Source organism: Pristis pectinata, chromosome 1 (assembly GCF_009764475.1).
Source record: "Pristis pectinata isolate sPriPec2 chromosome 1, sPriPec2.1.pri, whole genome shotgun sequence".
Taxonomy (NCBI): Eukaryota; Metazoa; Chordata; class Chondrichthyes; order Rhinopristiformes; family Pristidae; genus Pristis; species Pristis pectinata.
The window spans coordinates 93,270,998-93,286,795 of record NC_067405.1 but is presented as its reverse complement, the minus strand read 5'-3'; the positions used below and the strand labels follow the sequence as shown (position 1 = coordinate 93,286,795).

At 41.1% G+C, this 15,798-nt stretch overlaps 1 protein-coding gene across 2 annotated transcripts in view; it reads right to left on the bottom strand.

Moving 5' to 3' along the window:
• Positions 1-9,747, bottom strand: part of map3k9 (mitogen-activated protein kinase kinase kinase 9) — a 104,166-nt gene extending 94,419 nt beyond the window's left edge. The window contains exons 1-2 of one of the 2 annotated variants that reach the window (XM_052031373.1): positions 9,378-9,747; positions 490-1,042 (exon numbers count right to left, since the gene is read on the bottom strand). In XM_052031373.1, coding sequence (XP_051887333.1) covers positions 490-1,042; positions 9,378-9,668 — 844 coding nt within the window. In that variant the 5' untranslated portion in view covers positions 9,669-9,747. Of the gene's footprint in view, positions 1-489; positions 1,043-9,377 lie in introns of those variants that run through there. The other variant, XM_052031381.1, reaches the window with a different exon arrangement.
• Between the last annotated feature and the right edge of the window lie 6,051 nt (positions 9,748-15,798).

Here is a 15,798-nt window from a genome sequence, read left to right as displayed (position 1 = left end):
AGCCAAACTTGGAATATTTGCATCAGCTTAAAATGCAGGGTTTTTTTTTTCCCTGTGAAACTACCCTCCTCCCCTTCTCCCAGACTCTAGTCCTTTCTAAATTCTGAGACTCTGCATAAAGCTATATGTTCTTGCAAGGTACCCTTGTCTTTATTGGTGCATAATGCAATCCAATTACAATGAAGCAGTGGAAATCCACACACCGTTTGTAATGATTTTAGCATTTTGGAAGGTACATATCTTATGACTTCTAATCCTGCTTCTTCCTGTACTTCTAATATCGAAGCCACATACAGGAGGAATTTATTTCTTATCACGTCTGAAGAAGTTAAAGAACACAAAATTAGTACTTTCCAATTCCACATGAACACTTTTACCTTGCACAGGATAGACAGCAAAACAACTTACGCCCCCATGTTGGTTGAACTTCTCCCATCACACCACCAAGCACACCTTTGCCCAGTGACATTCATTCTTTGATGTACTTACTGTTACTGGACTTGAGGTCACGATGGATAATAGAAACAATTGCTTCTTCATGTAAGTAATTCATGCCCCTTGCAATCTGAACTGCCCAGTTGACAAGTATATGAGGAGGGATCTTCTTGCCCGACAACACTCGATTTAAGGGGCCCCCGCGGGCAAACTCCATGATCAAACAAAGATTGGGCTCCTTCAGACAAACACCTTGCAAGGCTATGATGTTGGGATGCTTCAACATCGCAAACAGTTTTGCTTCCTGCTTAACATTCTCAATGGTCTGGCTGATATCCTCATCTGGATCCTGTCGAGCTGCTTTAACAGCGACCTCCTCCAATCTCCAGATGCCTCTGTAAACTTTGCCAAAGCCACCAATGCCAATAATCTCCTCCAGCTGCAGCTCATTGAAGTCTGTTTCCAGGAGATGAGGGTAAACATCTGTACTTCGATCTTGCAACTTGCTGTAACATGGGGCACTGGTGACATAGTTGCTGGGAAAGATGCCAACCTGGTCATTGATTTTACCCGTCCACCAGCCTTCATCTCCAGAAACCTTGGAATCCTAAACAGCCAAAAAATAATTCATTTATTCCATCTCAATGCATGTACTTTTTGTCCCTGACAGCACTCATCATACCTTCATATTCAGCAGATAATGTTATAGTAATTCCATTTTATTTGGCCTACACTGTCTTTCATACACTGCGGATACCCACCCACTCATTCCATCTTCAATTTCATTAAATAAGTCTTGTCAACTATCCTGCTGACCTCTCTTGTACTATAATTGTTGATATCTTTTCACAAAAATCAATCCGCATACAACAGAAAAACCCTGTAAAATTAATTGTGTACTTTAGTAACAGACTTCAAGCATTTGCTCTATTCTCCATAAAGAGAACCTTTTCAAAGTTTGATTTTGTCATTCTGGTGAAGTGTCTCAGATTAGCATCTGTAACAGAATAGCTTGTTTGATGCCAATTGACTTATTGTGCACTTTTTTAAAAAAAAGCACATCTATTTGTTGTGATTCATGTTAAGATCCTGGTATGCTATTAAAACTCCAGCCGGCTAATTTGATAAATAAAAGAGATCTCTTGACCTGTCCATCCCTCATACATTATACATAGAAATTATCTGAAGCAATTCCAGGGATTGGCAGAATTGACACCAGCAGTCAATTTTCAGTTGATATTCCATTACTCTTTGAATTATTCTAACAAGGTTTGTCTACATTGGAGTCATAAAATAATGGTAGAAATAGGAATTAAAGTGTCTTAAGCAACTTAAACCCATATTACAAACTTCAGTACTGCCTAAGCTTATTCTTTTGGAATGACCAACAATAACATCAAGCAGAGACACTCTTTTGACCTAGATCAAATATATTGATTAAAAGCAAAGAGGAATAAGTCAAGTGCTAGTATTCTTACTTACTAAACACAGAGAAGCCATTTGGCCCATCGGGTGCATGCCGGCTCCCAGCACAGCAGTCCATCAATCCCACCCTCCATCTCATTTCTTTGTAGCCCTGCAACTTGTTCTTTCTCACACACGCCCATTAACTCCCCTTTGGTTATTTTGCCATTATCTACCCTAAGTGGTAATTTACTGCTGTCAGTTAACCATCCAACACATCTTTAGGGAGGTGGGAAGAAACCAAGGGTATAATGGGGTGGACATGCAAACATCACATAGACAGCACCTGTAGCAAGGATTGAACCCAGAGCTGGGGAGCTGTGAGGCAGTGGTGTCAAATGTTGCACCATCCTAGCCACTTTTTCTGGACATTAGATTAAAAAAAAGAGACCTACAACAATACAAGTGAACCAAAAAAACCTTCCAAAAATGTAGTTGCCTCAGTTGAACTGGTGATCATCATAATATCAGGATCAGAGGAAACATCACTACAGGGTCAACTTTATTTATATTTTGTTTGTGAGATTTATGGGAGAGAGGGAGAGAGGGAAATCAGGAGAAAATGGGGCAATAAATATATCGATGGATGTCACTTTCAAAAAACAGGACAAGCATTCTGGCATCCAAATCCAGCTTAACCCTGAGTACAGTCCAACATTCCTAACTACATACCTACCAAGTGTCCATTATCCAGGTTCCACCTTAAACAATGAATAGCAGTGGGTTGCTTTGATTGTAAAAGACATCACAGCCAAACTCAGTCCTGTTCTCCTCCAGAAATCCATACAAGACCAATTGATTTTTTGTTTTTACAAGTGTTCAGGAACAAATACCCTGGACAAATCATAATCCCTTGGTAGCCTGGAGGCTTTATGCATTGATCTTACAGCTGCCAAATTGAAATTGGTTACCGACAAAGAGGTAAATTGTTCTCCTATTACCATCCTTGGTTAGGTGGATGAATTTAGGGCAGATCAGTAATTCAAACTGCTCCTCCATGAACTCTCTAGCCCAAGGAACACTTCCCCATGTAACTTCTTGGAAAATTAATTGTCTGGTGACCATTTTTACAAACAATGGATTAAATCATGATATATATCTATCCTTACTTCAGTAGTTGTTTTGATTTTCTGAACAATTACTTAAGTAAGAAACTTACTACAAAACTTACACAAACATTCCTCCAGAAAACGTATAACTAGAAAAGATGCACTTTGGCAAAGTGCAGAATAACAAGACAGAGAAAACTGATAGAAAAAATAGCATTTAGTTACTAATATTGAAAATCATACAAAAAAAAGTCTGAATTGATCTGTGTATATCTTTGCACGGATCAGGAGGGCTTAATTGTCACACTGTCATTGACAGCAAGACTACAGTGACAGCAATACTTGTTCAATAAAATTTGTGGACGTTTCAGATTCTGAAGGAAACAGGGATTGAAAGGACAGATGCTGAGAGGATCAGGGAATCTAGAACAAGGACACAGTGTCAGAATAAGAGGTTGCCCTTTAAGACTGCAAATGAGGAGGAATTTCTTTTGCTCAGAATGTTGCAAATCCTTGGAGCAGTGGATACTAAGTCATTGAAAATAATCAAGACTGAGATAGATAAATTTTTGGATGAAGTGGAATTCAGACCAAGATCAAATCACCCATGGTCTTATTGAATGGTGGAGCAGCCTCAAGGGGCTGTGTGGCCCATTCCTGCTCACATTCCTTATGTTCTCATGTCACAATAATAGGAACAGTAATTTGCTTAAACAATTTCTATTAAGAGTTTATATGTATCAGCTATATTAGTATGGAGAGTAAGAAGTGGCCCAAGATCAAGAACTAAAGCCGCAATTTTATCTCATGGCTGCAGGAAGAGGAGAGACCAGAATGCTAAAGCATTGCATACATTCATTAATCAACTGAACCCCAAGGATAGATTGCAACCTTCTAGATCCATCTATTTTTTGTTTTCAAACCTGTATTCAGATACAAACAAGTAAAAATAATAGTACATAATAACCACACGTTACTTGCCAAATGTTTCCAGTTCCCAGCAAAACTGAACTTTTACTAATCAGCAATTCAGCAACAAGGAGTGAATGGGATACCACTAATATTAGAAAACTAATTCTCACAACACTCTGAACAAAGAAATTCCTTCTCACAGTCTAAAAAGGCAATCTCTTATTCTGAAACTACGTACCCATGGGGGGAAATATCCTCTCACCACCTATCCTGTCAATCTCCACTCAGAGTCAATAGTGTCTACATATTTTGTTGTCTAACTATTGCTGTAACTATAGTTAGTGCTTCTATCAATGGTAGTATTTCAATTAAGCTGTCCTGGTCTGTGCAATAATTTACTCAAAGCAGTTCAGACAATGTTTTATCAATCAATCATCCAGGAATAAAAATGAAGTACAGTGTTTTCCACAGATACATTGATCAAAATTCAAGTCAGTCATATCCAAACTATCAATCAGCCTCTCTATTTCTCTTTCTGATGCTGAATGACCCATCTCCTCACCAAACATTCTTTTATTTCAAACACTGGCAGCCATAAAGCAACAGGAAACAAAATATTCAGCCTGCTCCGTTGAATTTATTCTTAGGTGAGTAAATGTAAGAAGGAAGTTTAGGACAGACTGAACCAAAGACAAAATAACACACATGCTGGGATTCACCACAAGGCACTATGTCACGAGAACACAGGTGTTCCATGATCTGGTCACCATGCATGAGACATCACTGAATTTGAAAAGCACCTTTAACATCCCAAAATTAAACTGTAGCCATGATTCCCAAATGACAGAACGCATTACATTAACCTGTCCATTAAATTACGCTGCAGAAGGAACCTCATTTCTCCATATGGGATGTCAAAAGGCTATTGAAGGACTGGTTAGCTAAGTATGAAGATTTTCTTGTCATATAAAAAAAATGAACATTCCAGGGTTTTCAATAATATTATCAAACAAAATTGTGTACTAAGCTGCATAAAGAAAACTTGCCATGTGCAACTTGTGGGGATGGGAAAAATCAGGTTTATTCTATTTTCATTTATTTTAGTGCATTTAAAAGCCACCATTTTAGCAGTCTTCCATAACTGATTGCCTGATGAATATTTTTCCAGACAGCAAATCAGAATATTATATATATTAATCTTGCATTAAACAACTCTCAGCTCATGTTAAACATTCAGCCAGGCATTGCCAGTTAACGCACATCCACATGTATTCAATCATTCATTTACCAGTGCTGCTGTTAATTGGATGCTGAACTGTTCTGCTGATACCAATTGAAATAGCACTTCGATACCTTTAAAAAAATAGTTAAATGATAATTTTTGAAGGAAGATGTTAAGTACCAGTACTTTCCACAGCCTGTCTACCTTGCAACGTCACAAATGACTGCCCCTTTTTTTTTGCACAAATAAGCACAATTATTTATAACCATCTTGCTTCCTCAGTTTAGAATTTTTTTTTCAATACCCAGAAGCCAGTTTCCTGGAAAACTAATACCCTTCCTCTATGTGTCATTACTGTAAGTTTTAGTATTCACAACCTTTTTAAACTTTCAATCTTTGATTTCCCCAGCACTGCAAATGAACGTTCCAATCCAAGTTATTTCTTGACTCCCCAAGAATGCCCTCCCTTTTCAACTAGATGAAAAATTATACCAATTTTCATGTTACAAAATAATGAGACAAGCATAATAATCAATAGTAGTCATAATCTGGAATGCATTGTCTGAAAGTATGGTGGCTGTATATTCAATTTCAGCTTACCAAAAATAATTATATATTTTTTCTTATGTCAAAGGAGGAGACCATTAGGCCCACTGGATCTGTGCCAGGTTTCAGAGCATTCCTATCAGTTCCACTTCCTTGTAACCTGTTCGTCCTCGCATGTCTATCAATACCTAACTCTCCATCGATTCTCCTGCTACCCATCCACACCAGGGAGAACTTAAAGTAGCCAATTAACCTATCAAACAGAACGCCTTTGGGATGCAAGAAGAAACCCATGCAGCGACAGTGAGAACATGCAAACTCCACCCAGATAGCTTTGGCGCCAGGATCAAACGGAGATGGTGTAGTTGTGCAGCAGCAGTACCAGCTATTGTACCATTATGCATTACATATTCAGATAAAAGCAGCTGTAGGGTTATGGGGAAAGAGTAGGGGAATGGATCCAACTGGATTTCTCCATAAAGAGCAAGTGCAGACTCAATGTGTTAAGTGCTATTCTACGTTTCTATGGATAGAGTAACATATGGTGAAGGGAAATTTATGTGCTTACTTGTAGAGGAATGGATTGTTTTCAGAAAATTGTATAATGAAGTACAAATTATGGAGTAACCTTTATTTGAGTAAATGCTGCAAAAATATTGTGGAATGATCACCACGTATGAAAAACTTGCCTTTCTAGATTTTAGGAGCAAGCTAGGGGTTTTGGGAGCAAATTCTAGTAGCTGTCCTCTCTAAAACCTTCATGTCCTTCCAGAAGTATAGTAATCAGAACTGCACATAAAGTTTAACATAAATTAATGGAGCATAAATTTCTTATCTTTACCATCCATGCTTCTATCTGGGGTGCTATGGATTCTATAAGGATTTTTATTTTACAGAAACAACCTTAGTGACTTGTCCTGATAACTTCAAAGATTTATGCATGAGGGCTTCATACATTGTTTCCATTACATCTTTAACCTGGAATTATTTGATCAATATCCCTTTATTCATCCTTCCAAAATATATCACTTCACACTGTTCAGCATTAAATTTCATAGTCTATGTCTGCCCATTCCATCAAAGACTATCTAAATCAAACCTTCTAAAATCCATGTACCTAATATCAGATGCACTGCCCTCACCAACTCTCTATTACTTCATTAAAAGCATTTTGGGGCTGGAGCAGTTAGATTGATAGAGAGGGGACAAAGTCACAGAGAAATGTGAATACAGTGTTGCTGATCTTAAACTGGGCCTAGGGAGCTTTGAAGAAAGGGACATGTTGAAAGTTAGGCACTGAGCAGCAATGTTTAGGAATGTGCTGAAATTTACGAGAATGGAAGATGAGAAACAATCCAGCAAAGTTGTGGAATTGTGAGGTCTAGAGGCAACAAAGGCATTTTCAACCTAGATGGATTGAGGCAAAGGTAGATACAAAGACTACCACTGAAGCAGGACATCTTGACGATGAGCATGACATTGAGACATAAAGATCAAACAGTACGTCAAGTCTGTGAACGTTTTGGTTCAATCTCAGACAATGCTTAGGGAATGGGATGGATTTTGTGGCTTAAATATGGAGATTCCAGTGGACCATTACCAATTGCTCCAGTTTTTCCAATTATTACTGAGAAAGGAGGTTTCTGCTCATGCAAAACTGGATGGGTAAAAAATCTCCATTGCCATGGGGAAGTTGATAGAAGTCACGATGAGGCACAGCTTGATGTTATTAGTTTGCCTGTGGAATCTGGAGTGTTTTCTGATGATATTGCCAAGATAAAGTACATGGATGAGAAAGAGGAGCAGGCTAAGAACATAACCTTAGAGCCTCTTCAAGGTAACAGTATGGGAGTTGGAAGAGATCTGATCCCTGCAAATGCTACACCCATGGCTTGATAGATGGAATGGAGCCAAATGAGGTCAGTCCCATTTAGTTGGATAACAGAAGCTCTGGAGGAGGATGGCTGTTCAACAAGGAAAATAAAGGAATCATTGTGACTGTGAAGTAAGGTTAGTGGTGCTGAGGTAAAAGATCAGCCATGGTCTTACTGAATGGCTGAGTAGGTACTGTAAGGGGGTAGATGACTAGCCAATGCCATTTTCAACACAAAATGTAAATCAATCATCACTTAAATCTTCCAAATTCCAGAAATGACAACCTTAATTTCATAAATCTCTCCCCGCATTTCCTGAAATCCAGACAACTGTAAATTAATGCTGCACTCCCCCAGGCCCAATGTATCCTTCCCACGATGTAACATCCAGAATTCATTGCATTATTCCAGGTGTGGTCTGATTCCAGGTGTGGTCTGATCAGAACATTCTATAGCTGTAGCATTACTTCTATCCCTCTTACTCCAATCCTCTACATAAAAGGCCAGCAATCCATTATTTTCGCTATCTGCCCATGACACATTCTATTAATCTGTTTCAAAGAACCACCACCCGCCATCTGTCTTTGGACATCTACTTATGCCCAAAGTGAATGCCTCATGTCTCGCCACAGTGAAATTCATTCGTAAAAGTAGCTTCTATTCATTCAGTTAATTAACATATTTGTAACTCGGAAATGGAGTTGGTTTATTATTGTCACATGTACAGAGGTACAGTGAAAAATTTGTCTTGCACACCATTCATACAGATCACTTCATTACACGGTGCATTGAGATAGTACAAGGTAACATAATAACAGAATGCAGAATAAAGTGTAACTTAATACTTCCATCAATATTCCTTTTACACCAACTATTTTTGTGTCATCAAAATCTGGATTATTTGTCTTTCTATCTTATCAAGGCTGGCGATGTTAGGTTGGTGGTTATCAGCTGCCACTTTTCAACAGGAAATAGCTGTTCTTGTGCTCTACTATGCAGCTGACCATGTCACTGGAATCAGAAGAATTATCCTTTACCAGAGGGCTGCTGTTGAATGGTAGCAACCATGCACCCCTACCCCCCTTGTGCCTGCTCAGTCATGCAGTAAGACCATGATCAGGAAATGGCAACTGGCTCCTTGTGGCAGATTGAAAACAGGATCACCAGAAGCAGTGGCTTTTGCTGAATATGCGGAAAAGACAATGTAGAAAGGCTGGAGTAATCACACAACGAAGATCGCCTGAGTCATTTATAAACATGGTAAACAGTTGCAGCCTAATGGAAGCTCGTTTTGGGATCCCACCAATTAGAGCACCTGCCTATCCCCTGTCTCCGGTAACTCGGTCATTTCCTCGCCAGATCAATAAGTTATTCCTTTGAGCTTCAACTTTATCACATTTTCTTCCGATGGACTGCATGAGACAGCTGTTAGAACTCTGGAAATAACGTTACCACGTCCACTACTTGACCTTTTTTGAGAAGAAATGCATCCAGGTTCATCGGGACTGACAAAACCTTTACACATCAGTGCTGGCTCTCTCTGACATAAATGTAACCAATAAAAGAAACGTCAGTTTTCACTTGGATCAAAGGTTGAGATGGAAGGATGGAATGCAGTGATACTGGAATGCACCTTCTGCAAATGCTCCGATCCCCCACATATGGAAATGGTCAACCAACTCTTTTTTTAAAAAATGACAGCGTTTTCAATGACTGGAACATTTTCGATTTTACTGGGATTTGTTCGTTTCGCGTTCCGTGCGAGATGTTTTGATGTGTTTGAGCTGCAAACCAATCAGCAACCCCAATGCTTGCTCCTTCCACTGAGGTGCATTGGCAACCAGGCTTATGCCGGGTGCGCAAAAGCCAACCTACCTTGGAGAGCACCTCCACCACTTCCCCCTTGCGCAGGCTGAGTTCGTCCTCGGCGCTCGCCTCATAGTCGAAGACGGCCGTCCAGTAAAGGTTAGCAGTGGGTTGCTGCTGCTCCTCCTCCTCCTCCTCTTCTTCTTCGTCCAGCTCCTGCTGTTGCCAGGCTTCCTGCGCCGCCCTATCCCTATCCTCAACCTCTTCCTTCCCCGCCGCTGTAGAGGAGGAGGAGGAGGAGCAGCAGCCGGCTGCGGCAGAGGAGGGGGACCTGATGAACACGGATCTGAGCTGCTCCATGGGGGGGAGGGAAGAGCAAGGGAGAAGCGGCAGCGCCGCTCCCCCGCTTGCATCCGTCTCCACCTGCGGTTCAGCCTAACCTGAGGACTGAGGCGAAGGAAGGAGGAAAGGGGGAGGGGGGCGAAATTCCATTCGTCCCGCCCACTCCCCCTGGCATGCTCCCCGTTGATTGGCTTGATCGGCGGTGTCACTCCAGAGCAGCCCGCAGTCGGATTGGCCGCGCACTGTTGTCAATCATACAAGCGCTCGCGGGACGTCTCGGGTCCCGGGGATTTGGGAAGGGAAGGCTGCGAATGGACCTGCGATGTGACGGGATGGTCTGTCCATTCCCTGGAAACGGGACTGAATTCGCAAACTAGCCAGCAAATTCCTCCACGCCGCCCTCCATTGTTCTACTCGTCACATTTTAAAGCGTTCTGCTCTGAAATAAACGATGCCTATGCAATTCATTCTGTCACCTCGATCACGCAAATGGACCTTGGAGTACCACGGCAGTGATGGGAATGAAGTGATAGCTCGGGATCCGATATTGGATCAGCATGTCATATGATTGCACCGTGCGGCTGTGCTGTCCTTGTATTAATCCTGTCCGGACGACTTCAGACCATTCACTGCAATTTGCAGTCCCCCTTCACAGCGCAGTTAAATCTGAAATGAGCATCACAGTCAATATCCATGCTTTGGGCACTGGATTTGAGTTTATTGGTGTTTGGTCTTTACGCCCGTTTGCGAAATCAAATAACGCAAATGAATAAATATGTGGATACATCGCAAACAAAGACACGTTCATCTAGTTAGAGAACTGTCCAGAGGAGCAAGGTGCTCTATTGGATGTCAGCCTGGGCCATAGCAGGAGCGGGGAGAAGCCCCAACAAAGCCGGCAATATGAGGTCAACTGAGGTAAAAATAAAATTAAGATTGCATGCCGGAATTCGAAATAAAGAATTTAAATAATGCACAAATGTCCCGTGCACATGAGAAACAAGGTATGGTCTCTGACACAAGTTAATTTGTCTTTTTGCTGAATGATCAACTTGGATTAAATCCCCGCACAGTAAGGATATCACAAGGTGTTTGGAACTGAGTTCGGAGTATTTAACTCTTTTTAGTACGAAGAGAGTGATAAATGAAGTGTTTTTTTTTGATCAGTGATCAAATCATCTACGAGGCCGAAAGCCTTGAAGAAGACTTCATGATCAATAGTTTATTTAATGTGTCATTTTACCGATTTTAAATAAATTCAGGGGTTGAAAAGTTCATGAAGAAAGCCACCTGACACTTTCGTTAACTGTTTATAGTTCGCTTGCTTTGCCGAGTAATTCGACAAGTTTTGCCATGTCATGCTTAGTTTTGATAGCTAAACGTCCGAGTTAAGATCTACAGTATGGCAGGAAAAAACTATGCAAAATGACTGCTAGAAATCAAAAATAAACTGCTGCTGAATGAGTCAGAATTAGGCAGGCAAATGGTTAAACATGTAGTATTTAGAAGGCGCTTTCAATTAGATTTAAAAATATGTAGAATGAGCTCTTTTTGATTGAAGGTGGGTAGAAGAGAACAAGACATTACAAGACTCCATAGACATATCAAGTTTATGGGTTGAACCGTGGCAATATGGAGTTCAATAAGGGAAAATGTAAGATCTAGGTTTAAGTAAGCTGAAGCAGAATATTTTCTAATAGGAAAGGCATGAGAAACTGTGGAGGAACAAAGAGATTTAGCTATCCATATTTAGAGATCAATATAAGCTAATCAAAAAGACAAATGGCATTTTAGCCTTCACCTTAAAGAGATTGGAAGACAAAGGGCTTCAGTTATAGAGGGTGATAGTCAAGCACCATCTGGTGTATTAGATTTTGTTCCAAGCAGCACAGCTGGATTTGCTGGGTCTGATATGTTGAATTCATACGGAGGATAAAAGGTATAAACATTGAAAATATAAGCATAATGATATTCCCTTGAATTTATAAGATAGTGGCAGCAGCAGCAATCCCTTAAGGATGATCCCTGATGGATTCCAAGTGGTGACTCAGTAATCCAGTGTTGGAGTTGTAGATATATTTGCAGAAATTGCATATGTTTCCATGTGGGAAATCGACCTTCTGGAGGGGGTATCTTTCCCCTTTCCTTTTCACACATTCTTCTCAGCTTTGATGGCAAGCACTTCTTTTGAAGCAGGCTTCAGCTCTAATTAGCACTAGACAACAGGTAGAACTTCTTCACACTCTGGGTGGTGGAAATCTGGAACTTCTCCCCTAAGGATTGAAGGTGCTGCAGTACTTTAAACTATAAAGACAGAAATCCCAACATTTCCCAAAATAAGTGTTGGAAAGCAATTCTCAGCTGAGAATTCTTCTCTTGTGTTAATAGGCAAATAAAACAAAACTTCAGAGAAATGGTTAAAGTAAGCAAACACTTTAATTGTGTAATAAGCTTAGGTAGATTTTTTTTTTAGATGACATCTTCTTTATTTAAACAATAACTTTCCATTAGATAATATTTATCTGCAACTTCACTTAAAGTTGAAAGGCATAAGATTTCCCATTCAAATTATCAAGTTCCTGCAGGTTTCTCCAATGTAGAAAAGATCATATTGTGAAAACCAAATACAGTACATTAAATTGGAAGAATTGCAAGTGAGTTGCTGCTCACCTGGAAAGACTGTTTGGATCCCTGAATGGTGGGATGGGAAGAGATGAGTGGACAGGTGATGAAACTCTTGTGGTTACAAAAGACAGTGCCATAAGATGGGGGATTGTTGGTGGGTACAGAAGAGTGCACCAGGGTGTCATGAAGGGCGCAATCCCTTTGAAATGTTTAAAGGGAGGGGAGGGGAATATGTGTCCGTTGATGGAATCTTGTTGGAGCTGGTGGAAATTGCAAGTGGTGATCCTTAATTAGATTAGATTAGTTTATTGTCAAATACACCAGGGTGCAATGAAATTCCTTGTTCGCATGAAGTTCACAGAGTAAACAGTATACATGGTAATAATAAATACAACAATATAACAACGAGCACAAAACAGCAGTACAGAGTCATAGAGCAATTCAGCATGGATACAGGCCCTTCAGCCTAATAAGTACATGCCAACCAGGGTGCCCACCCAGCTGGTCCCAATTTCCTATGTTTTCCCATACCCCTCCAAGCCCCACCCCTCCAAGTGCTTCTGAAATGATACTATTGTACCTGCCTCAGCCACTTCCTCTGGCAGCTTGTTCCATATACTCACCACCCTCTGCGTGAAAAAGTTGTCCCTTTTAAATCTTTCCCCTCTCACCCTAAATCTACGCCACCTAGTTTTGGACTCCCCTACCCTGGGGAAAAGACTGTTGCCATCCACCTTATCTATGCCTCTCATAATTTTAAACATTTCTATAAAGGTCTCCCCTCATTCTCCTATGTTCCAAGGAATTAAATCCTAGCCTGGCCAACCTTTCCCTACAACTCAGGCCCTCCAGTCCTGGCAACATCCTCATAAATCTTTTCTGCACTCTTTCCAGTTTAACCACGTCTTTCCTATAACAGGGTGACCAAATCTGTACACAGTACTCCAAGTGCAGCCTCACCAACGACTTATACAACTGCAACAATGTCCCAACTCCTAAACGCAATGCTCTGACTGAAATCCAGTGTGCTAAATGCCTTTTTCTCCACCCTGTCTACCTGTGATGCTGCTTTCACTGAACTATGCACTTGTACTCCTTGGTCCCTCTGTTCCATTCCACTCCCTAGTCCCCTACCATTCATAGTACAAGTCCTACGCTGGTTTGACTTTCCAAAATGCATTACCTCACACTTATCTGCATTGGAATCCATTTGCCACTCCTTGGCCCACTTCCCTAACTGATCAAGATTCCCCTGTAATCTACGATAACCTTCTTCACCATCAACAACACCTCCTAATTTCGTGTCATCCGCAAATTTACTGATCAAGCCTTGTGCATTTGCATCCAGATCATTGATATAAATAAAGAATAACAAGGGTTGCAACACTGACCCCTGTGGCACACCACTCGTCACCGGTCTCCATTCCCAGAAACAACCTTCAACCATCACCCTCTGCTTCCTACCTCCGAGCCAATTTTGAATCCAGTATGGTGCAAAAATTGTAGTGCAATCTGAAGTAGAGCAAAAAGAAGTGCTAAAGTGACAATAACAGAATAACTGAAAGAGGTAAAGAGTATGAGAATGTAGCAGAACCACTGGGAAGATGGTGTGAAAGAGGTGATTGGTTCGGAAGTCTGATAGCAGTGGGGAAGAAGCTATTCTTAAGTATGGATATACTTTCAAGTCCTGTGCCTTCTCCCAGAAAAGGGAATGGCTAGGGTGGCAGGCATCCTGGACAATACTACTAGCCTTTCTGAAGCAACGCACTGTGAAGATGGACTGGATGGAAGGAAGTGACAAGTCTGTGATAGACTGGTCTGTGGAATGCAGAGGCTTGTGGGGTGGAAGGTCAGGACCAGGGGAACTTTGTTCTTGCTCTGTCGAGGAAGAGAGGGTGTGAGCGAGGAGGTGTGGGAAGTAGATGATATGATATGGGGTCAATGGTTCTGTTCATTGTGGTAAAAGGTAAACCATGCTTCAGGAAGAAGGCAGGCACTTCAGAATCACCTATGTGGAAAGACTTATCATCTGAGCAAAAGTGACAGAGGTGTAGGAACTGAGAGAATGGAATGGAATCTTTACAGAGGTCAGGGTGGGAGGAAGTATAGTCACGATAGCTGTAGAAATCCATGGGCTTGTAATTGATTTTCATTTATTCAATTACCATATTTACCAGAGTCATCCAAAACTCCACTCTGCTGGAACTAACCTTCACAAAGTCCTGTTCATCCATTATTCTTGTACTAACTGACCTACTTTGACTCCTGGTATTCTTCATCATGGAATAGCCCATCAGTACTCCAGACACCAACAACGTGCCAGAAATTCGAGAGAGTCAGGGGCAGAAGTGAGTGTAGTTGTTATTACTAAGAACAAGGTGCTTGGGAACCTGAAAGGTCTGAAGGTGGATAAGTCACCTGGACTGGATGGACTATACCTCAGGGTTCTGAAAGAGGTAGCTGAAGAGATTGTAGAGGATTTAGTAGTGATATTTCAAGAATCACTAGATTCAGGAATGGTTCCAGAGGACTGGAAAACTGCAAATGTCACTCCATCTCTCTAAAAGGGAGGGTGGCAAAAGACAGGAAATTTTGGCCGGTTAGCCTGACTTCAGTGGTTGATAAGATGTTAGAGCTCCTTATTAAGGATGAAGTTTCAGGGTACTTGGAAGCACATGATAAAATAGGCCGAAGTCAGCATGGTTTTCTTAATGAGAGATCTTGCCTGACAAATCTGTTGGAATTCTTAGAGGAAGTAACAGGCAGGATAGACAGTCAGTGGATGTTGTTTACCTGGATTTTCAGAAGGCCTTTGGCAAGGTGCCACATATGAAGCTGCTAAACAAGGTAGGAGCCCATGGTATTACAGGAAAGGTACTAGCATGGATAGAAGATTGGCTGACTGGCAGAAGGCAAAGAGTGGAAATTAAGGGGGCCTTTTCTGGTTGGCTGCCAGTGACTAGTGGTGTTCTGCAGGGGTCGGTGTCGGGTCCGCTGCTTTTCATGTTATATGTTAATGATCTGGGTGACGCATATGATTGCTTTGTGGCCAAGTTTGTGGATGATACAAAGATAGGTGGAGAGGCAGGTAGTGTTGAGGAAGCAGGGCGTCTGCAGAAGGACTTGGACAGGTTGGAAGAATGGGCAAAAAAGTGGCAGATGGAATACAGTGTAGGGAAGTGTATGGTCATACACTTTGGTAGAAGGAATAAAGGTGTAGACTATTTTCTAAACAGGGAGCGAATTCAGAAATCAGAGGTGCAAAGGGACTTGGGAGTCCTAGTGCAGGATTCTTTAAAGGTTAACTTGCAAGTTGAGTCAGTAGTAAGGAAGACAAATGCAATGTTAGCATTCATTTCAAGAGGACTAGAATATATAAGCAAGGGTGTAATGCTGAGGCTTTATGAGGCATTGGTCAGACCACATTTAGAGCATTATAAACAGTTTTGGGCCCCATACCTAAGGAAGGATGTGCTGGCGTTGGAGGATCCAGAGGAGGTTTATGAAAATTATCCCTGAGATG